Raw genomic sequence first — 22,719 nt, forward strand, 5'->3', positions numbered from 1 at the left:
AGCATTAAATGCAAAAGCTCATATTTTTATTCCTTGTAGCTTGAATCAGGGAATTTTAATCACAGTTACTCCTCACTATATACACTGCTGGCTGCAGAATCTGGGGTAAGTACAGCCACCTCTTTACATCTGAGGGATGACAGGGTTGTAGCGTGTAATTCTTGCACAGGGAAAGATGCATTCTTTCCTGCTTTATGAAAGCAAACAAGATGTAATGTTTAAAAAATGAAGTTGGCCTAGAAATAAGTGATGGGGGGGTAATTTTTTTTAATGGTGAATTTTCCTTGTCAAGTAAAGGAAGGTTTTATTACTTGACATGAGTGATCTGGCATGCTGAAACTAATGAGCCTAAATTAGACTGCCGGAAGCAACACAGTGGGTGGAAAATAGACATTGAAGTATCTGAACAAATTTGTGAATGTTCCTCTTTCACACCCTTATTGTGGCAGATAGGCAAGATGGTAAGACCACGCAGAGCCTGAACCATCTGCGGAGACACTATACCTGCTCTCCAGAAGAGGTTTGAGAGACTAAGCAAGTGCTTTTATTATCTGAAAAGATACAAAGTAACTCCTTCACTATGGTGCTGATTTTAGTTCAGTTTTCAATTGGCTGCTGTAGTAATTAAGTCCATGATTAAAATGAAGCAAATACTTCAGCATTTCACTGAACTGGGGCTCTGTTTCATGGTGTTTTTTTTTTTATCTGGGGGCAGCTGTAAAAATCATGGAAGCAACTCTGCAAGTGGGTAAGTTACCAGAGTCCTCTTTGGTGAGTAACCTGGCCTTGGAATTATGACAAAACTCTGCCCCATCACTTCTATTATTCATTTTACTTATGATAGACATTATCTTTTCTTCCCTTCAGTGCAAAACCCAAGAGTTCTTCACTGCCAGCTGCCACATGATAGCTTTCCCTAGTAGTTGCAAAGAGATGAGTAATTCATTGGTACAATCTTCTCAGTGCTTTTTTATGAACCTGTCTTTTAAACCTGGGATTATGTGAACTTTTCAGCAACTTGTGGTAGTTAAATCACTGTTACAACCCATTGCTCTGGTTGCACGCACTGCTGTGCCTTACCAAATACCTGGTGTCTGCAGCACAGCAAAGAACTCACCATTACACTTCTTGATGGTGACTGTTGCCCACTTGCCTGCCTGCACTCTTGCTCTCAAAGATCAGCAAATACTTCAAATCCCAGCCTGCAGAAGAAAAACCAAAATTCAGAATCCTCGTAAGTTCTTTGTACACAATGACCGTGGCCCGAAACACTTGTGTGTCAGCTTCATCAACAGCTCTGCAAAGTGAGTTGCAGATCGGGTTTTTTTTCCATCTATGTTTGTAATACTTCGCATCAGATGTGTAGATGACTTAATAAAAAAAACCCCACACCACCGAACTTAGTGTTAACATTGGCTTAATAAATCTTTTCCATAGAAACTTCTTAAGTATTCACTGATACTGAATTGCTTAAAGTGATATAACTTGACTACCAGGTCTGAAACCTGTTCCGGGAAGATCAAATATTGCAGCTGCACTGATCCTGATTGATTTCAGTTGGGTTCTGCGTGGGTGCTTGAGTCCACCTGCACAGAATAAATACATACAGAACTCTGGTTCTGAAAAAGCAAGATTCCATTTTGCAGTGTGTATGTTGACTTAAAGAGCGTCTCTGACCCTTGCTCCTGGGTAGAGGTGGAGCCGTGTGATGAAGGCAGTTAGTGCCAGCCTCGCACATGCACTGATTCAGAGAGATGTAACCACTGTGTAACGGCAGGGAAGGTGCACAATCCAATTACAGCTTTCAGTGCTTTGGTTTACTGATTTTCCATTTCAAATGTTACACTCGCAGTTCATGTTCGTTTGCTTGTTATTTGATAAATTTTAAATTGTGTAAGGACTGGAGATGGCTTTGTAGTTTGGTTATTTTCTGTGGGTTTTTTTTTTTTTTTTGTTTTCCCCTACAAAATTTGGTACCTGCCTTCAAGTAAACTGGAAAGAAGGGAATAATTTTAACTTCATGGTACTTTAATGATTTTCACTGCTATGAATTGGTTTTGCTCCCTGTAGTCTGTCCTTTATTGCGTTAGTGCTGCAGTTCAATATTGATGTGGGATACTGGTTTTTTGGACTACTGTGTTGTAGTGCTGCTGTTGTTATTCATCATTTAATATAGCTTCATTGAGGCTATTACAGGCTGTTCCAAAATTTAAAATAAACATTTCTGCTTCAGCTGGGCGAAGGTCACTTCATCTTTAGTGAGGATGTAAAGCATTAAGTATTTTATTGGTACCTTTATAAAAGGGATACAAGCAAAAGTACTCTTGTATGTGAAGAACTCAAGGATTAGGACTAAAGAATAAAACAACTGCAAGAGTTTTATGCTGCAAGGGGCTGCAAAGTATATCCCTTTTCATTATATACTATGATTCAAAAGTTATTTGCTTTAAGCTGATTGGGTTTAAACTTTGCATTTATTTTCTCAACCAGATCCAAATAATTTCTGTAGAATGTGGCTTTAAATGTTTCCTCAGCAGGGCTGTGGATAAAAAATGGCTTCCCCTTTTCCTGCACCATCTGATGAAATATGGACTTCTCTTAAATATTTCACGGTGGTTTTAATTCTGCTATTAGCAAGTTACCTCTGTATGAAAAGTCACATTAACAGTTTAATACTGCTCCCAGAGTAGCTAGCAGCTTATGAAGTGACTCCCATGACTCGTCCCGTGTGCTCTAATTGCCGTATAGCTCACAGGCCATCTGTGGGTGCCACTCCTGTCTTGGGCCAGGGGTCGTACCCCTTGCAGTGCCCTGTGAGGCTTCACCGATCGGAGGAGTGAGCAGGGGACAGTGGAGCCCTCCTGCTATCATGTTATCTATCACTTTGGGGCTGGAAGGGCTTATAAGTTCTTCTGCAGAGGCAGCTTGGCTGTTAAAGTCCCTGTGGAAAACCTGGGAGGAGTATAGTGATGCCTTTGATAAGGGATATAAAGATTGCTTACACGCTTACCTCCTTCACCCAACTGTACGTTTTTCTTCCCTTTTTAAATAGAGTGCTACCAGACAAGATGCACAGTGGATGCACTGTCGTTTTATCCACTCTGTGACTTAAAGCGGTGCTGTAGTGCTGCATCTGTGTCAGTCAGAAAATAAATACTCCAGCAACAACTTCTGTCACTGTCACCCATCGTAGGGGAATGAGTCAGGCATAGCTCTCTAGCAGCTCAAACCTACCCCCTGCTCTCTAGAGGGCGGCTGCATAGTCCTGTTAAGGGTGGGAAAGGCTACACGGGTGGCGCAGCTGCTGGGTGAAGGCAACGGACAGAAGAGGGTTCACCGAGTGCTTCTTTAACCAGTGATCGTCCTTATCCCTGCTCTTCCCCCCCTCGGAGGAAGGGGGGAACCTCCGAAACAAGATGCCCTGACATAACCGTGCGCTCTGGGGACGGGTCTTTAAAGCGCCTGTGCTCACAGTTTGTGCAGCGCTGTGGGTATAAAGCACAGAAGTTATGAGTAAGTCCTTCCAGTGTCTGACAGCCAGGAGTTACTAGAGGGCTTTTGGGTAACCCGAGTTGACGATGCCGAGGACCAGCGCTGGCATCTTACCCATTTCAGGCCTTTTACGGTTGTTTCTCCCGTTTCCTGTTACTGGCGCAGCTTCGCTGTCCGAGCCGTGACTCCTGGCGGAGCCCCCCACGCCAAGGGAACTCTTAGCAGCTCCCGTCTTGCACCGGCGGACGGGGGTCGGGTGCCGTTACCGAGCGGGCCGGGCTGTCCCGCAGGGCCGGGGCTGCCGCTGGAGCAGGGACGCGACCTCCGCCGCCGCGGGGCGCTCCGGACCCGGCCGTGCACTGCGGCGGGAGCGCGGCTGCGGCGAGAGTGATGGCTACGGCCGCCAATAGGGAGCGCGGGGGAGGGCGCCGCCATTTAGGGCCGCAGCTCAGAGCGGTTCCCTGCACGGCGGCTGCGGGGGGGGACGGGGGGGGGGGTTCTGCCCGGTGCGGTGCTGCGCGGCGCGGGGCACCATGCGCGCTGGCGGCGCAGAGCGGCGCCGTGGACCCTCCGCTCTTCCCGCCCTCCGCTCCTTGCTCCCGCCCCCGTGGCCGCGCTGTGGGGCGGAGCGGAGCGCGACACCGCCTCGCTTCGGTGGGTGCCGTGAGAGAGGCTGCGGCGGCGCCCGCGGCCGGTCGGCGATGGCGGCGCGGCAGAAGCGCGGGTGGCCGCGCAGCTGCTAAGTAGGGCAGCAGCGGGGCGGGGGCGGCGGCGGGGCCGTCGCGGCGGCTGCGCCATGCAGGCCGGGCTCGGGGGGCCGGCCAGGAGACGGCGCCGGGGGCGGTGCGCCCTGCTGCCCGCCGCGGGCCCCGGGGCGCCGGGGCGCTGAGCAACAGTTGGCCCCGCCGCCGCCCAGCATGAAAGTGTGCCGGCGGAAGGCGCTGGCGCTGTGCCTGGGCTACGCGCTCCTGCTGCTCCTCGCTGCCCTCAACCTGCTGGAGTACAAGTGGCGGCGGGAGCCGCGGCGCTGCGGGGAGCCCCCGGCCGCCCCTCGCCACCGTCCTCCGCCGCCACCTCCGCCGCCGCCGGCCGGGAGCGGCGGCCCGGCAGGCGCCCGGCGGCAGCTGGTCTATGTCTTCACTACCTGGCGCTCGGGATCGTCTTTCTTCGGGGAGCTCTTCAACCAGAACCCCGAGGTCTTCTTCCTCTACGAGCCGGTGTGGCACGTCTGGCAGAAGCTGTACCCTGGGGACGCCGTCTCGCTGCAAGGGGCAGCCCGCGACATGCTGAGCTCCCTGTACCGCTGCGACCTCTCCGTCTTCCAGCTCTACAGCACGGCGGGCGCCGGCAAGAACCTCACCACGCTGGGCATCTTCGGAGCGGCCACCAACAAGGTCATCTGCTCCTCGCCTCTCTGCCCGGCCTACCGTAAGGAGGTGGTGGGCATGGTGGATGACCGGGTGTGCAAGAAGTGTCCCCCGCAGCGCCTCAGCCGCTTCCAGGAGGAATGCCACAAGTATCGCACGCTGGTCATCAAAGGTGTCCGTGTCTTTGACTTGGCTGTTCTCGCCCCGCTCATGCGGGACCCGACCCTGGACCTCAAAGTCATCCACCTGGTGCGGGACCCCAGGGCTGTCGCCAGCTCTCGCATCAAGTCCCGGCACGGCCTCATCCGAGAGAGCCTGCAGGTGGTGAGGAGCCGGGACCCCCACATCCACCGCATGCCCTTCCTTGATGCTGGCCACAAGCTGGGCGGGAAGAAAGAGGGCGGTGGTGGCTCAGACTACCATGCCCTGGGTGCCATGGAGGTTATCTGCAGTAGCATGGCCAAGACCCTGCAGACTGCTCTGCACCCCCCTGACTGGCTCCAGGGGAACTATATGGTTGTGCGCTATGAGGACCTGGTGGTGGAGCCCATCAAGACCCTGCGGCAGGTGTACAGCTTTGTCAACCTGGCAGTCAGCCCAGAGATGGAAAAGTTTGCCCTCAACATGACCAGTGGCCCCGGCTACTCCTCCAAGCCCTTCGTGGTGTCGGCCAGGAACGCCACCCAGGCGCTGAGCGCCTGGAGAACTGCACTCAGCTACCAGCAGATCAAGCAGGTTGAGGAGTACTGCCACCAGCCTATGGTCCTGCTGGGCTATGAGAGGGTTGGCAGCCCTGAAGAGGTAAAGGACCTCAGCAGAACATTGCTCAGGAAGCCGCGGTTGTGACGGGGCAGCGGGTGCCTGCCAACTGCCCTCGCTGGTGGCAGAGCCCTGCTGGGGAGAGGAGCTGCTCCAGCTGGCTTGAGTGAGGGAGGGAGCTGGGAAAAGCAGCCTGGCTTCTGATTTCCTCCAAAGACTGCTGAAGGGTAACATACAGTAATGTGATGATTTATTTCTTTCTTTTTTATCCCTCCCCTTGCATTGGGTTAGATGCTATTAAAGTGAATAAATAAAGTGGATCAGAAAATACGTGTAAAGCTCCTTTCCCCTTCTCTAAAATGTCAGGCAGTGAATCTGTACCAAAATCTTGCTTATGGAGTTCTTGTGGGCTGAAGATGGTTAACAGAAACTCTTGCACAATTCCTAACACATCTTTATCTCCCTTAGTGTGAAGGGATTGCCCTTGGAAAGCATAATGCTGAAAATCAGACTTTTTGTATGAAAGAAAATATGACATGATAGTAATCAAGAAACCAATAAATGATATTCATTTTTATAATTACCTCAATTGTTTGGGAATTACAGTGTTGCTTATGTACAGCTGGAGGGGATGCTTGCTTAAAATAGCAACATGGACTTTCAAATATTATGGGGGGGGGCTGGAGTGCAACATTTGACATGTTCAAAGATTAGGAGCCGCTTTTGCAGGAACAGCTACAGATGTAGTGCAGGTTTTATGGCTATGTCAAAGCAGGTTTCTATTTAACTGTTGTCTTTTTTGTTGTATTTATAAAATCTTTCAAGTGCCACTGTATTAGTGTTCTGAGAGTTCTGAAACATTTGCCATCACAGCAGTATTTATTTTTGTCTTGACATGTATGTCCAGGAGTCACTGTCAAATAGAAGTGGATCTACAGCGTGACAAGAAGTGCAGGATTTAAAAAGACATTTATCATACTGGAAACATTAGCATGTGTGGAAAAAAAAAATATATATTTATATATATTATATAGTGCTAACAAGACATATGTAAGATATTTCTTGACATTGATTGATAACAGGCATAAGAGGGAAGCATAAAAAAATGCATAAAATGATTTATTTTTCCCCTTTATCAAGTGTCCAAAGTTATATTTATGTACAAAGAGGAAGAAAACGTTCAGCTGTCTGTTCATAGCTATGATGGAGCTTTTATGGAGTCAAGCTAGTGTTTGGTTTCAGAGTGCTGGTTAGATGCTTATTTCCTGTGAATTGTCATTGCTCTGTGGTGGAGCCAGATGGTGGTCTGGCTCTTTCTAGGAGCTTTGCCTAGAGACTCTGCCCCATCGTTAAAGCTTGATTAAAAAAAACCAACCCAAAACAGATTTTACTACTTCTGCTTTTATAATTTCCTGAAAAGCTCTTGTTGTGTTAAAGGTTAAGTGGTGTGTTGCATATGAGAAGTGCAGACACCTCGAGTAGTTTTTAATCTTTGCAATATTCTGATGCTCTTCGAAGGCTCATTTTGGAACCTGAGTTTTTAAATGAAAGTGGTTTTGCCAAACTGTTCTCTTAGGAGACTGTAGATTTTTCTACAAGAAGTACATTTTACATTGCTTATTTGGGTGTTGTGCCTTCAGAAATTGTGAAGAGTATGAGTCCGAAAAAGGAAGGTGGTTTGTGAAAATAAACTGATTTTAACAGTTTATTAAACTGTTTATTAACTGTTGTTAGACAGTTTATTAAACTGCTGATAAGTGTGTGTGTGTGTAAGTGTGAACATTTTTGTGATGTGTAATATGTCTGTTTCTTGTATTAGTGCTTATAGAGGTGGTAACTGGCTACTAAGCTATTGACTTCTTGATTAAATTTTGGCATTAGATGTTGAAAGTACTCTGAAAAGGAAACTAATTTAATAAACTAGTTAAAATATGATTGCATAAGATTGCTTATACACTTGCTGAAGTGACTGCAGTATGTGTGTCTGTTCCCTCAGTTCATCTTCATCATTGGTACAGATAATGCGAATAATTTCTGTCAGTGGGAGATCTTATAATTGGCCTGTTAGGATCTATTCCCAAATTCCAGATAGCAGTGCTAAAAATGGGAGGAATAGTTAATTTGATGTGTAAGATACAGGTTAAGTAAGGTGCTTGTGTTGTTGTGGAATGAGGTGTTTTGTGTTATTGCTGTACATACTCTGCTGTGGTGCTGAGTGGATTTTAGATGTCTGGGTTTTGGCTGTATCCTGTGGGGTGGTTGTTTTTTTTTTTATATATCATTCTGTGTGTCCTGGGGCAGTGCTTGAAAATGATCTCCTGCCTCGCAACAGCCATGCATGTGTTTGCCAGCGCTGCTGTTAGCAGGCAGGCGGTCCCGGGGAGCTGCCGAGCCTCTGCAGAGCGGGTGCTACCTGTGAGGAAGTGAGCCCAGTGTCCCCTCTGGGCTGGGAGAGTGCCCCATGATTTTGGCTCCTGTGTCTTAAAGTTAAAACTTTGCTGTGGTTTCTAAATGAGGCTTTCTCATGACTGTGTTACAGCATAACCTCTTTTGATTTTGGGGCTGAAGCATGGTCATTCATGTGTGCAGAATTCCTTGGTCTCTTCTGTGTGAATAAAGTGAACAGGATGTAATTGTGTCTGGGAGTGTGAAATAATGACTTTGCTTCCAAAAATCTCCTTTGTCTTCTAATTACATTAAAAAGCTCATCCTGTTGTTCTGAGTGAGCACTCACTGCTCTTCTAATAATGGTGGATCACAAGCATCTGCTTCGCTTTACTGATATGAACAGTGTGCCAGTGGAGTTACAGCATCTGAATCTGGTCCATAATTTGAGCTCTACCTGCTAATTGCAGCAGGAATTACCCAACGTACTGAACAGTTGTACCTGGGCATGTTTTGGTGAACAAAAAAAAATAATGCAAACCTCATTTTGTGAGAGTAAAGGACTGCAATTTTGTTCGGGTAAAGCTTCAGGAGAAGTGTGTGGGACTCTGCTGCTTGTGTAAAATACTGGTGGGCTGAGCCCTATGTTTAATGCTGCTCCATTAAAAAGGATAATTATGTGAACAACTAGCGGTTAAAAGAGGCCATTTTTAGTCCTTTTGGTATTCAGAAAAGAGAATTAGAAGAATGTAAAAAAAGCCAAACATTTTAAAAAAAGAAAGAAAGTTTTAAATGTGGAAAATTACAGACAAAATAGGATATCAGAAAGATGGTGAACATGGCTACAAAAGACCTCTGCCTGTTGTGAGGAGGGACATCTAACTGGGGTCAGAATACTTATATAATACTTGACTCTTACGCTTAAAAGTTGTGCCTGGGTTTGCTTTCTGTCTGACTTAATAATTACAGTGTGCATCCACTGAAGGTAATGCTTGTATTAGTGACGAATCAATAACACAGACAAGGTACAGGGTGCATTAAGTTGCAGTGAATTGGGAGGGAGATTGTTTGGAAGACTTGGTGCATCATTTCAATGGAACAGAAAGGCCAGTGCACAACTGTGTATTGTTTTCTGCTGCGAACAAAACCAGAACAGTTGTACAAATGTTGTAAATGGTAATGATCACTCAGTGCATGGAAACACAGGAAAGCCCTCTCTCCTCCAGTAAATCAACTTAAACCATGAGATGTGTAGAAGTGTGCAAGTTGCTGCAGCTGACCTAAATGCTGACAATGAACAAATGGTTAGATAAAGTATCTTTCAGTCTTTCTAGCAAAAAGAGGAAGTTCTTCATTTTTCTGGTCACTTCGTAATTTGTCAGGTATTAAGCTTCATGCCCTGATTGGGAAGAGGAACATAACTGATTTAATTTAATCCCACAGACCTTGGTTTTCAGTTATGATTTAAACTAGGGATGAAATAGTGATGGCCATAATAAATTCTGAAACAAGTATATTTCATTCTGTAGGCCATAAAAAGAAGAGCGGGATTATTCTTTATTCCTCCCTTCATTTCTAATTGCTGTACTGTAAGTGTTCTTGAAAGCGAATGGTGTTTAACATTGCATACTGCAAGCGGTGATCTTAGGAGTCTGTGTTTCAGTTCTGCGCCTGTGCATCCGTTTAAGTGAAGGCACAGATCTCTCTGGAGTAGTAAATTCCAGTTGTGTCAAATTGCATGGGGCTGTTTCACATGAACAGGCTGGACATTGGGCTAATGCTGCCTGTGTTAATCAGGTCGGAAATGTTCTTATTTTAGTGCAATTTCAATTAAGGGTGTTGTACCAGGATAAATCTTACTCTGCTGGAATTAGGCATATGAATACGGCAAGCAGATTTAATTTGAATGCTCTAAGTGAGTGTGAGACTGTTTGCCATTAATGTATCCAACTTTAATGGTCAGTGCTTTCTGCTAATTATCCTGGCAGTAACTGGGTGCCGTTTACATTTTGTATCAGAGCTCCTGAACCTGAAAATGTGTGTATGTTCTGAAATAAAAAAAATATATGGAATAACATTTCAGCAACATTTATTATATTGCACACATTTGAAGTGAAAATTAGGTTTATTGGGTTTTTTTGGTGATTCACTGGTATCAGATGAGTTCTGTTAATGTGTTTAAATAAGGGCTCTTGGCTGTCATGACATCCTTGATTCTTCACATAAGTTATCAATTCTGCAAAGAAAAAACAGATTCTGTACAAAACAGACTGTTTGGATTTTACAAGTTGGAAAATGTCCTGGTATTCATTTTATTTTGAGGCTTGGGATTCCCTGCATCATGTCATGAGATCATGAAAAGATCACAAGAATGGATCTACAGCATTGAGTATTTAGTGTTTGAATCAGTGCAAATCTGATGAGAATAAGTGCAAAACATAAGGTATGCTATCTTCCCCTTAGTTCATGAAGAGCCAGCATTTCTCAGACACATCAATACCAAAAGCTATGGAAAAAAATGTCATGATATAAATGGCCTTGCAAATGGGAGAATGAGGATGAAAGAATCATGTGCTTCTGCAGTGAAACACCAAGCTGTAAAATGCATGTAAAACTATATGGCTTATATCTTCACCGAAGAAAATTCTGTATTTTAGGGACCCATTTACACCCACTGAGTGGGTAAGATCCCTGGTGCCCACTCAATGTGTGATATAGGAATATGCTTGTTATAAACAGGGTGGTGAGAAGGGAACTGAGGTTGAGCAATAGGTTACCATCTCTTTGTTCCTATTGGAGAAGTTGGTGAGTAGCCAGGACAGCCTGCAGGTCTCTTAGTATGAGGTACTGTAAATTTGTATCTGGATATAATGACATTATTCTGATGAAGTTTGAATGAAATAGGGCTTTGCTGCTGAAAAACAACATGAACATCAGATCGGAGGAACTCCCCAAAGGAAAAATTATTGACAAAGCAATCTGAGCAAGGAAGGCTGGTAGGAACTGCTGTGAGCAATCTGATTCTAATGGCATTAGTGGAAGCTGCAGTTGTGAACTGGAAGGGGCCCTGCAGCTACAGTTTTAAGGATTCCGAAGATGCTTGTAAGTTTCAAGTGGGATTTTCAAGAATATTTTCAGATGTAACTTCCATTGGAATGGGAATATTATACAGGAGTCAGCGGGAGTTGTATTTCAGGGTGCCTCTGAAAAACATGGCCTCATAATTTCACATTGGAAAGGGGCTCACGAGGTTTCTCAAACTCATGGTCCAAACTCCTGCTCAAAGCAGGGTCATCAAACTGAGCTGTTCCTAGTTTCTTTATGCTGGTGGGTGGGTCTTGGAAACCTCCAAAGACAGAGACTGCATGATCTCCTTGAGCAACCTGTTGCAGTGCTTGATAGTCTTTATAGTGAACCATGATGCTTCATCAGAAGTGGCCACAAATCACTAATTATGTTACATAAATTTCTTGTCTCTTAACTTTGTGGTTTGCCTATGACTGCCAATGTGGGTCATGTCCTTACTTCCCCTTAACTGCAATAGATGTTGGCTGCAGCTCAGCTGTTGTGAAGGGTCAGCAGCAAAATGGCTAATGAGTAGTGATCTCAGTGGAAAAATGTGGAATCACAATTAGTAAGCTGCATCCAGCAATGTCCCTTTTTCTTTTCCCAGGAGTGATAAATAGAAGAGCAGAGGAAACAGAAATTCACTCAGAAGAAAGGAAAGAATTACAAAATGGAGTCTGTTGGATTTTGTTTTCTCTCTGCTATAGGAAAGAAGAAATACTGTTAAGGCAAATGGAAAGAAACAAATGATACATACCACTCAGCAGGGTCAGGAGAGGATGAATAAAAGCATTTGCATCTTAAAAGCAGAAAGGATAGAAACCTGAAATATATAAGATAAAATGTGCTGATGCTCTTTGCTTTAACTGTTTGCGATTAATCATGATATGCAGAAAGAATTCCTCACTTCTGACACTTAACAGTTTTAGATTCGCTGGTTTTACTCATAATTGCAAGATGAATTTCAACCAGGAATCATTTTCATAATTATTTGGATACTTCTGGTGTTCCAATTTGGGTTGGGTATAGATAGACACAGAATAGCTGACCTTTTGTCTAAATATTCCTTTATTTAGACCTCTGTGCATAAATTCTCAAGAAGCCCCCCAGTCTGCTAAATTCTTGGCATGTTCTTATTTTCCACCTGCCAGATGGTTCCTTCTCCCACCAGTCAGAGTTATCAGTAATTATCTGTTTCAAGCTATGTGTATGTCTCACAAGAGTTTATCATGGGAGATGTAAAATGGAAAAGGGACATACTTAGTCTTTATATGACTTCCAAAATCACTTCTGTCAGCTTTCATTATTTGTTTGCCACTAGTGGTTCCTGTGGAAGCTTGCTGTACTGGTGTGCAATCAGCCCTTCAGATCTTACATTATTTGGTCCATTTATTAAAATCAGACACCTTACACACTCAGCAGGCAGGTGCTTTTAGGTGTACTAACTTAAGTTGGTTGAGTGGTGACCTGTTTTGTTCTTCTGGACCCTGATTACCCTCTCTTCTCCAAGCAACAAGCAATAGAAAAAGAGGAAATGGCCTCAAGTTGTGCCAAGAGAGGTTAGAATGGATATTAGGAAAAAATTATTCACTGAAAGGGTTGTCGAGCATTGGAACAGGCTGCCCAGGTAAGTGGTGGAGTTAACCATCCCTGAGGGTGTTTAAAAGATGTGTAGATGTAGTGCTGAGGGACACGGTTTAGTGATGGAGTTGGCAGTGCTGGGTTAATGGGTAGACTTGCTTAAAGGTCTTCAGATTTTTTTCAACTTCAACAATTCGATGATGCAATGGCTGTATCAGTCCCTGCCAATGCCATACTGGGATGGTTGGAGACATCTGGGGTCTTTCAACCCATAAAGCAGTGAAGAAGTCCTCACTGCCAGAGCAGAGCTCAGGTTAAAGCATGCAGACTTTCGTAGTGTTATGAGCTTTTCACCTGCTTTGCTGGCTATAGCTCTAGCTCTAGGCATCATAGTTGGAAATGGTAAGGGATATCTGTTCAAAGAGATTTTGGTACAGTGGTAAAGAGCAAGTGGTGGGAAAACAGTTATTCGTACTTTTCGGTTCTGCTACAGGAATGAGCATGAAGCAGCTACCGCTGACCGCAATGCTCTGATTTTGTAAGGGTTTAACATCTGGTTCCCTAATTGCATGTTCTTTCATGCTGAGCAGAGGTAAAAAGGCACAGTATAAAAGTGTAATGTTGTGGCTACTGCCCAGAGGATACCTGCTGTGTTGTTTTAACCCGGGAGACCTCACCACAGGGCACAATTTAGGCACTCATGACCCTCTTCCATTTTACTCTGCTTTAAATAGAAAATGTCATATCTGATGCCACAGCAGAGACATAACCACTGACTTCTGGGAGGCAGTGCCCTGCAGGTGCTAATTAGGAATGCTGACACCTGAAAAGGGCACGTGAAAGTGGTTGAGGGGAGGTGCTAAACCCTTTCACCTCCCAAACAGGGAACAGTTTCTTGGTAAAATGGGATAAGCACAGAAGTGTTCCCTGCCCTCCCCGGTCGCCCGGGGCTGAGCTCCCCCCACTCTTTGTTTCTACCTGTATCGCACCTGTGTTGTGCTGGGTGTGGGTGGACACCGCGTCCAGTGGCTCTCCGGTGCCTGTTGGTCAGGGCCGGCTGTGTCCAATCAACTTCATGGGTGGCAGCTGGCTGAGGTGTGGTGGAAGGAGCTCTCCTGAGGGTGAGCTTTAGGTGGGATTAATGCAGGATGGGAGCTATGCTTCCTAGTAGGAAATGGATTGGTTTGTGGGGTGGTGTGGGTTTGCCTGAGGTTCCTTTGAGGGATAGGATGATTATGGACTCTGGGTGCCTATGGCTGCTCAGGACTGTGAGAAGGAGACTGAGTAGAAGTACTTTTCAGTCCTGAGGTTGCGCTGTGCCCTGGCTAATGGAGAGAGGTGTTACGTAGAAGACACAATTCAGTGTAGAAGGTTGACCAAACAGTTTGAAGAATGTAATCTCGGACCAAGGAAACTCCTGAGTGGAGTGAAACAAGACACGAGACTCAAGTGTGATGCAGGTGGCTGTGCACCATGCAGGAGAGGCTGCTGTGTGAGGAGCTTATCGTGGGGCACCTCAGGACCGATGAAGGTGAGCTGTTGTGGGGTCTGTTGTTGCGGCAGGGAGGGTCATTGGAGGGTGGGAGTGATGCTGCACTGAGATGCTACATCAGCAATGTTTCTGGGTGAAGATGAGGTGTGCTTTGGAGCACTGTTTGCTAAACTGTGCTGAGGAGATGAGCAGCAGGGGGCTGCTTGTCCTGTGGTAACAGGGGTCTGGGAGGATTGCTTTGGGTTGGTAACTGGAGGGGCTGAAGCTTGAAAAAAACCTGTTTGAGGAGGTGTTAAAAATGAGTTAATATGGCACAATATCTGTACTTAGCTGAGTGGGCTCTGAAGGTGGAATGAGATGTGAAAGGCTCTGCCCACTGTGAGCTGTGGAGGTGTCTGCCTGATGGTCCGGTGGTGGGAGGCTGCCAGCAGGCATCCGAGTGTTTGCTGCTGCTGGGGGGTGGGCGGGTGGCTCTGGGTGGGTTTTGGGGAGTGGTTGGAGCCTCTGAGGGGTCCCATGGAGCTGTGATGCCTGTGGGCTGTTGGCTGCAGCCAAATGGTTGGAGGGTGTTGTTCATTTGGAGTGCTGTGGTATGGGGTCAAGGCTCTGTGGGTGTTCTGCTGCTGTGAAGGCATTTGGTTCCCATTTGCTGTGACACACTGGCCTGCCACTGGGCTTCATGGTACCGCCATATCCTGCCTTGTGCCATGGGCATGCTCCTCTGCTGGGCTCTGGATGCTTGAGCACTCCTGATTATGTCCACCTCTTCAGGAGCATACAACAGCTCAAGTAAATCTTGTACAGGTAAGGAGGGGCTCAGAAGTCCATCATTGCTCACACATGTATGTACTGACTGACAGGAAATTCTGTATGTGTTTCCTTGCCATTTCTACATCTCGTTGGGCCTCAGTGTGCCATCCTTTAGAGTATGTACTGGTAGTCCTGTCCCATGCCTGGAGTTGCGGATGAATTGCAGAAAGTGTCTGTCTCCCTTCCCCTTCTCCCTGAAATGGCCGTGGCAGCCCTGATCTCTTACCCCTCTTGCAGAACTGAGCTCTTGTCTTCTCGCTTCTGTCTCAGTCAGAACCTGTAGGTGGTCAGGCTCCCTGTTGCTTAATTAGTCCTTTCATAATGAATAATTTGGCTAAATGCTTTGCTCTGAGTGGTAACCAGTCATTTATCTTTGTCGTGTGTATCTGAAAAAATAATTATTTTAAAGTTTAACACTTCAGAGTTGCTGACTTTCACTGTGGCAGAACATGTAAACTGTACTTGGACAGATTCTTTAAATCATACCAAGAAATTGATGGACTTTTTCCGTAGTGCAGGCTTCAGACCCTGGTACAGTGTCTAGCAATGACTCTTCATTTTCTCTTATGAGTCTCTGTGTAGGAGATGCTGAGAAAATGCATGCGTGTGGGCTCACAGCTGAAGTCCTATTAACTGCTCTGGCCACCATGCATATGTGTCCCTGTAATCTATAACTCCTGACTGAAACAATGAAAGGCATAAATTAGTCTCACGTGTAGACCTTGGATTTTCTTGGCTTAAGTGTACAGGCAACACGCAGCAGCCTACTGGGTAGCTGCTGAATTTATCCCTGTGGGAAGGTGAAATGGAAAAGATGAAAAATCTAAACATAATTTTAGAGGAGGGGAGCTAACTGCACAGGCAGATGATGCATTTAAGATGGTTTGTGTTTAAAAATCCCCAACAACCCAACTCTCATAACTATTTAGTTAGTACTTCAGTTCTATAATTAAGACAATTATCTCAAGTGTTCCCAGCAGTTCTTCTGCATTAGGTTACTGAAGCTAAATCAAGATGCCCACTCTTCTTATTTTTTCCCTAACTCATCCATGAAGGGCTGAGAGGAGAGTGAAGGGCTCCCTAGTGCTGTCTTTGGAGGCTGGTAATGCCTGGGCATTCGGCTTCCATGTTGTACAGGTGGAGGGAAAGGAGGGTGTTCTATGATCCAGATGGTGAATAAGCTTCCTGTACTGTGCTGGCTATGAGAGCATGCACCAGTGTCCTGTGGTACAAGGCTGTGCTGGGTGCTCTGGGAATTGATGCACAAGTGGGGCAGTGAGGAGATGATAACGTGTGACAGTATAGACTGTGTTATTGTCTAAAAAGTTAGTTTGACATATTGTTATTTTAAGATGAATAGTAAATACGTCATCATACAAAGCTATTACTGTTTCTAACTCAGATCTCTGGTACTTCAGTGAAAGCAATATATTTTTTGAGTTACTGGACTTAATAGTGACAAAAGTGCAGCACACTGGCACCCTTATGAATGTGCAGAGCTCTTTATTTTTCCAGGATACACCACTGGTGCAAATCTACTTCCTTCCATTGTCCATGTACTTAGCCATAAAATCTTGTTAACTCTTCTAGTGGTGATGTGACCTGGGACAGGGGCCTGAGGGCTTGTGTATGGTATCTCTTCCTAACCTGTGTGAAGGTTGTGGTGAGGGTTGAAGAGGTCATGTTGCTCCTAGACAACCCTGGGGGTTTGACAACGCCAGGTGGTGGCAGGCAGGACTTAAAGCATCTATGAACAGCCTGCAGTGCATTGTGCATGATAGGAGGTCTGTGTCCAAGAGCTCTTGGTTTCTGTCTCATTGCCCTGAGAATAGCCAAAGGTTCTGAGCCAGAGACAGAAGTGAGACAGAAGCTGTAAAAATAAAGTGAGTCATTTAATAACTTTTTTCAGGAGGTCTTTAATAATGATCCAGAAGTCTTGCTAAGTGCGTATACATTCGCATTCCAAATATCCAGGGCTGGCCTATGTGATATATGTATATGGGGCAGGTGCTGTGCTACAAGAGGTTGTTCAGTGGCTGGAGAAGCAGGAGTTAGGCACAGGAGGCAATTTAGCTCATTGATTGAACATACTTTTAAAATCTATGATTAGTAAAAATATTATTGCATTAAGATTAGAATGTGGTCTTAACTCAGACATTTAATTTTCACATAACCTCCTCTTAAGTAAAAAAGTAACTGTATTTAAAGTAATTTGGAAAGAGTGGAAGCGTTTTCTATGCTGATGAGGGGATAAGTGGTGCATGAGCAGGCCGTATGAAAGATATGGTGTTGGAGGAACAGAAATGAAGATTGCTTTCATTTAGACACATAATGACAACTGCTTATTGGGCAGCAGAATCAAAATAAATGTCTGAAGACTAGGACTGGGGGTTGAGATATGGGCAGGACTGAGTTTGGATTTATAATGGAGGCTAGGTAAACAGGTACAAATATGCTTTTTGTATAGATGTTCTCCCCCCCCCCCTTTTTTTAAATGAAGGATATTGCATAGTAATGATATTTCCTTCCTTCTGTTATGCTGAGCAGTCTTTGAAGTATATCCTCCCCCCTTCCTCCTCCTTCCCCCCCTCCCCCCCAAGTGGAATTAAAAGCAACTATTAGGGATTTTGGATGTATTTGAATTCTAATTTAGCTTTGCCTTCCTTATTGGGTTTGGCTTTCTGCAGTCATTGGCACTTCCTCTTGCCATAGATGCCCCTCAAAGTTTTGTGCTTTGCTCTGCAGCCTAGAATGAAGCAGTGCATACCCCAGCACTTGAACCAGCCTGGAACTGTGCCACAACCCAGCAACATTTCAGATGGGAGATTGTTGTCTCTCTTACACAGAGTTCTACAGCATTACCGTGCAGTAAGGGTAGTGTTTATGAATTTCCCCTTAATGGAGCTTTTGGGGCCAGAAGAGCACTTCTGGTCCTAGCAGGAATTTAGTATGGTCTCAAGCACTGAAACTAGGCTGCTTTAGGTGACAGTAAGGAGAGATTTTGCCCTGTATTTGCAACAGTGTTTTAATAATTTTTCTCTTCATAAAAGCAGTTAGCTTCCTGAATGCTCCTATTATTTCTAAGGTGTTGCAGGAATTGGTGTTGCTGATCTGGCAGTCTTGCTTTCTTATCTGCTGCTTCATCATGATTTCACTGTAGTGACATCTGTTGCCAGAAAGTCAATACAGTGAATTTGGGAAGAGCTATAACTGCTTGGGAGGTGGATGCATCAAGCTAAGCAGTTGATCTATCAAGTTCACTTGCGATATTTGTTTTGATAATGGACAGCAGTTAAGCGGTGGTGGCCTTGACAGTCACCTCGGTACTAGCTCAGGCTGTCTCTGGTAGTTGGTAGTGGAAAAATATCTTCAGACAATAGAGAAAATACTTGTGCTGGAGTCCCTGAAGGAAAACCATGAAGTCAAGCATATGATAGGTGAGATGCAGCCCAGTCCTTGTTCCCTCCTTACCCGTTTGACCGTTCATATGCCTTATATATGAATGGAATGTTTTTTTGGTATCAGAATATGCTTACTGAAGTGGTATGCAGAAGGCCATTTCTCTTTGCCCTGTTTTTTTTTCACTGTTAAAAACTTGAAAAGAACCTTTAATATGCAGACTGATTGAGTGAAATAACTGAAAAGAGTACTGCCATTATTGCTGTGAATAAGGATTCAGGTTTGATTGTGTATTATATTCTTAACTATATTCAGCACAAAATGCCTTGCACTACAGTATGTGAAATGACAGGCATGGCATCAGCTGTAATGGGCCGTGAACTGACTCATTAGACAATGCATCTGATTTTTACTGAGAGCATCTATTTCAATGGCAAGTTTAGTTCTGATGGGAAGCAGAATGTTCTGTAGGTAATATAACAAAATCAGCTGGTTATTTGATGGGGCTGAGGAATGAATGGCCTCCTTAGCTCAGTGAAGGGCGAATATTTCTGAATGAAGCTCATCAGATTCAAAATGATGCCAAAGCCAAGACTAGCTGGCTGGGAATTTTTCTCTGAAAAGCTTTACTGGATTTTCTAGAAAAATCCCAATGTGCTGGCTGTGAACCTCCAGTATGGTATCTTTTTTTAGCACAAAAGTGATGATCAAATGTGTTAGTAGAGTGCATTTAAAAATAAATGAGTTAAAAACCTAATTAAAAAAAGCTCTTAGGATTAGCAAATTTCCATGGGAAGAAACCTCTGCTCTCTGGGATCAGTTTTTCCTTAGATACTGTCCCAAAGGTAAAGTTCAACAGAAGGTTCTTGAATGTATAAATTTAGAATAGTAAATATTTAAGAGGATAGACACCTGTTAATAGGTTATATTAATACGCCTTAATTGGATCCTTGTCCTTTAAAAAATTGTACAACTTGAATCTGGTCATGTGCAATTTTTTTTTAAATCCAGAATTTTCCTAATGAAGCGTGAATATTGCCTAATCCCTTCCCTTCTTAGAGAGGAACTAGCTTATGGATTCTGTGTCTTAGAGCTTTCTAACATGAGCACTTTCCGAAAAGGGTAGTTTTTCCAAATTGATTTGAATTTGCAGGTTTCAAGGTAGCCATGCAATAGCTCTCCACCCTCCCCTCCAAGCCCAGTGTTACAGATAGCTAAGGTTGTTTGGGCTTTTTCAGAAGAGAATAAGGGAAAGAGAAAGTGAGATTATGGAATACAACTGTGGGATAAGGCCGTTTGTGGATGATTGTGAAGAATTAAACACCTATGGCAACCTAATGAACAATGCAAGACCAAACTTCTGCAGAATCAAATGATCTGTAATGCATCTTGAGTGCCAGCTAAAGGAATATATGTAGTCTTCCAAGAACTGGCAGCAGTTGCCTGTTCATGCTCTGTGTGATGCACCACCCTCATGGAAAGCACTTGGTTACATACACAGATCAGCTTCAAGCAAGGGAAGCTTGAAGTGTTATGTTATGCCAGTGCTTTGCAGACAACTGTGTCTGTGCATAACGTACCCTCATTAGTATGTGGGGCAGATGTTGTGTTTCTAGATGCTGAACCAGCAGCACAGTTATCAGTCCATCTCCTTAAATCTTCCATGATTGTAACAAGAGTTATAATCACTCATTGGTGTAAGTAAGAGGGAGGGTGTAGTAAAATTGTATATATTTGTTTTCTGCTATCATCAAGCTCTCCCAATTGTAAATAACATGAATTAAACCAAGTCAGTAATCTAGTCAATGTGAGTGAAATGAAATCTAACATGTTTCAGAATTAGGCTACAGATCAGATCAGAATGCATTATTTAGTTTATAACACACACAGTGAACATCACAATTATTTTGGATACTGAAAATAATGAAAAGCAATGTTAATTTTAAATTCAATATATAATTTTAATTTTTGTATGGTTTTATTTTCAAAATGTAGTAAGGATAGCAGGATTTCAGCTGATCTGAATCTTATTTTTGTCCCTGGATATAACCTTTATCATATTTATCTGCTTTGAGTTTTAATTCTGCTGCTTTTTGTACCGCAAGATTTTGGGGCAAAGTCACCCAAACTTCGCTGATTTTGTTTTCTTCATTTGTAAAACCCAATGATATTAGAGTTCTTTATACACACTTGGGTTTGTTGAATAAAAGAGTCTGTACATATTTTGCAAATATAGTCACTCTTACTTACGCCATTTATATTTGTTGAGGAAAAGCAATGTGAATAAGTATCATTTCAGTAACACCTGTTATTCCAAGAGTATCCAAAACTGTCAAGGTTTCTCAGTGGGGCAACATCAGTCTTAGCAGAACTGAAGCAATTGTCAATAACTTCCTTGACTAGAAAGATGGTTTTGAACAGCAACAGCTGGATAAACATCTGCTGATGTACCAAATATGACTATGAACCTTCAGGCAACAGTTTCATTGATGATATTTGATTTGCAATGGGTTAGGTACTCTATCAACTTTCACCACAATGTGACTTCTTTGTAGTAGGCCAATGAGACGCTTAATAGCTGTTCAGAGCAGATATATAATTAAGTCCTTTTTTTTGCTGAAATACTGTCTTAAATCTGGAGGAGAAAAAGAATTTGTGTTGAACTCATGTCTCCAGAAGTCCCAAGTATTTTTAGTTATGGAAGTAAGTTAGTAACCTCTGATTTTATTGGAAAAGAGTGCTATATACTTGAATAGGACTTGTAGTACTGAATTCTGTTCCTAAAACTGTTGAGTAATAACTACACAGCTGGCTTGACTTTTGAAAATGCCCTTTACAACAATTAATCATACAAAAGTAGCATGCAATATATGAACTTATGCATTATATAACAGTAGCTTATTAAATACTGCTTAATCTATGTTTACCTAGTCAAGTTTAAGTCTTTTGGCTGTAATTCCCCAAAAAGGTCTAAAGCCAGCAAATACGTTTTTTCTGATTTTGGACATTTGAAAATCAGAAGAATTTATTTATTTAGGAGGGAAATGCAAAGAAGTGTGTTAGAGGAGAACTAGATCAGAAAGCTTTGACAGTGCCTGACATTGAGTGCTCTAGAGAGGTAGTACTCGCTGCTTTTCTACAGGAAATACCTCATCTGCATTATCCCCCAGAATAATCCTTCAGCCCTTTTGTAATGGATGTTACGCACAGTTCAGTTTCTCATTGTGCAGAGCTACTGGGAAGGGAGAGATGGGAATGGCGTGAGTTTTTGGTTGCATCACTGTAATAAGAAATAAATTGGTTGCAAAGAGCATTTGTGTTGGGCCTTATGACTTGGCTCTGTCAGATGATGCAGTTTGTGACTAATGTCTTTTCCCACTTTATTGTTACTGAAATCAATGTCAAAACTCCATTTATGTTTAAGAGCACAAGACAAGATCCAGAATAAGTGACAGAAGCCGATGAGTAACAGTAATGGAAGTAATCTGGCAAGAAGAGCCCTATCAAAGCCTATATTCGGAGTTGATTTAGAGCAGTAAGTAAAGATCATTCAGTATCTGACTCAAGATAAAGGCAGCAGCCATTGAAGGCATATCCACCATGCAAGGAGGGAGTCTCTTAATACATTTTATTAAGGGGGGGAGGAAAGGACGTTAGTTCCAGATGATGTTTATGCAAATGATTTTATAATTGGTAAGCAGTAGTATTTCCTTTTGCCCATATTTATTTTTTTGTGATTAAACTTTTGCTTGTGCAGACAGTGTCTGCAGGCTGGTACACAGCGATGGACATCTGTGCTTTTGCAAATCATTAGCACTACATTAGTAAATTTCACTGAAATTTTGAGTACTGATACTACTTCCCATACCTCATTTCACTTGATCTGTGTTAGGGCTGGGTACTATCCCTTATCTGGTCTATTTTTTTTTTTCTACCATTGTTGCGTCTTTCTTTTCCTACAGCAGTGTCTTCATGAGAAAGCTGTTAGATGAGTCATCTTCTGGGGCCCCTTGTCCCTGGCAAGAGGCTGCCTGAGAGTTACAGAGCAGCAAAGCAACTTCCTGGCGCAGGTACTGTGTGCAGGGAGTGCTTCATAGGTTAAAGATAAGCTATTTAAGGAGTTGGTTTGAACTTGACGTCATTTTAATGCAATACAAAACATCACCTCTGCCCATATGCAGTGGCTGTAGTGGTTTTTTTTCTTTTTGTTTGCTTCTGAAAATGTGTGCATGTGGACAATGATTGGTGTAGCCATGAAACTGGGCTGCAGGTGTGGAGGAGAATGAAGATGGGATGTGAGCAAGTTATTTACCATCAGTCTTTGGTTGTGGCTCATTTAGGATTTAAGGTGAGTAGGAAGTTCAAGCC

At 43.8% G+C, this 22,719-nt stretch overlaps 1 protein-coding gene across 1 annotated transcript; it reads left to right on the forward strand.

Moving 5' to 3' along the window:
- The first annotated feature begins 4,296 nt into the window (after positions 1–4,296).
- CHST2 (carbohydrate sulfotransferase 2) lies at positions 4,297–7,551 on the forward strand. Its single transcript, XM_061365284.1, has one exon. The coding sequence runs from the start codon at positions 4,410–4,412 to the stop codon at positions 5,703–5,705; it is 1,296 nt and encodes a 431-aa protein (XP_061221268.1). The 5' UTR covers positions 4,297–4,409; the 3' UTR covers positions 5,706–7,551.
- Positions 7,552–22,719: the final 15,168 nt, after the last annotated feature.

The sequence above is a fragment of the Neopsephotus bourkii genome, unplaced genomic scaffold, assembly GCF_033783945.1.
Source record: "Neopsephotus bourkii isolate Nb327-2 ecotype Australia unplaced genomic scaffold, CSIRO-AGI_Nbou_v1 NB_1279, whole genome shotgun sequence".
In the NCBI taxonomy this organism is placed as follows: Eukaryota; Metazoa; Chordata; class Aves; order Psittaciformes; family Psittacidae; genus Neopsephotus; species Neopsephotus bourkii.

Excerpts from the sequence above, each read along its gene's own strand:
- CHST2 (XM_061365284.1), top strand. The coding sequence starts at position 4,410 with ATGAAAGTGTGCCGGCGGAAGGCGCTGGCGCTGTGCCTGGGCTACGCG.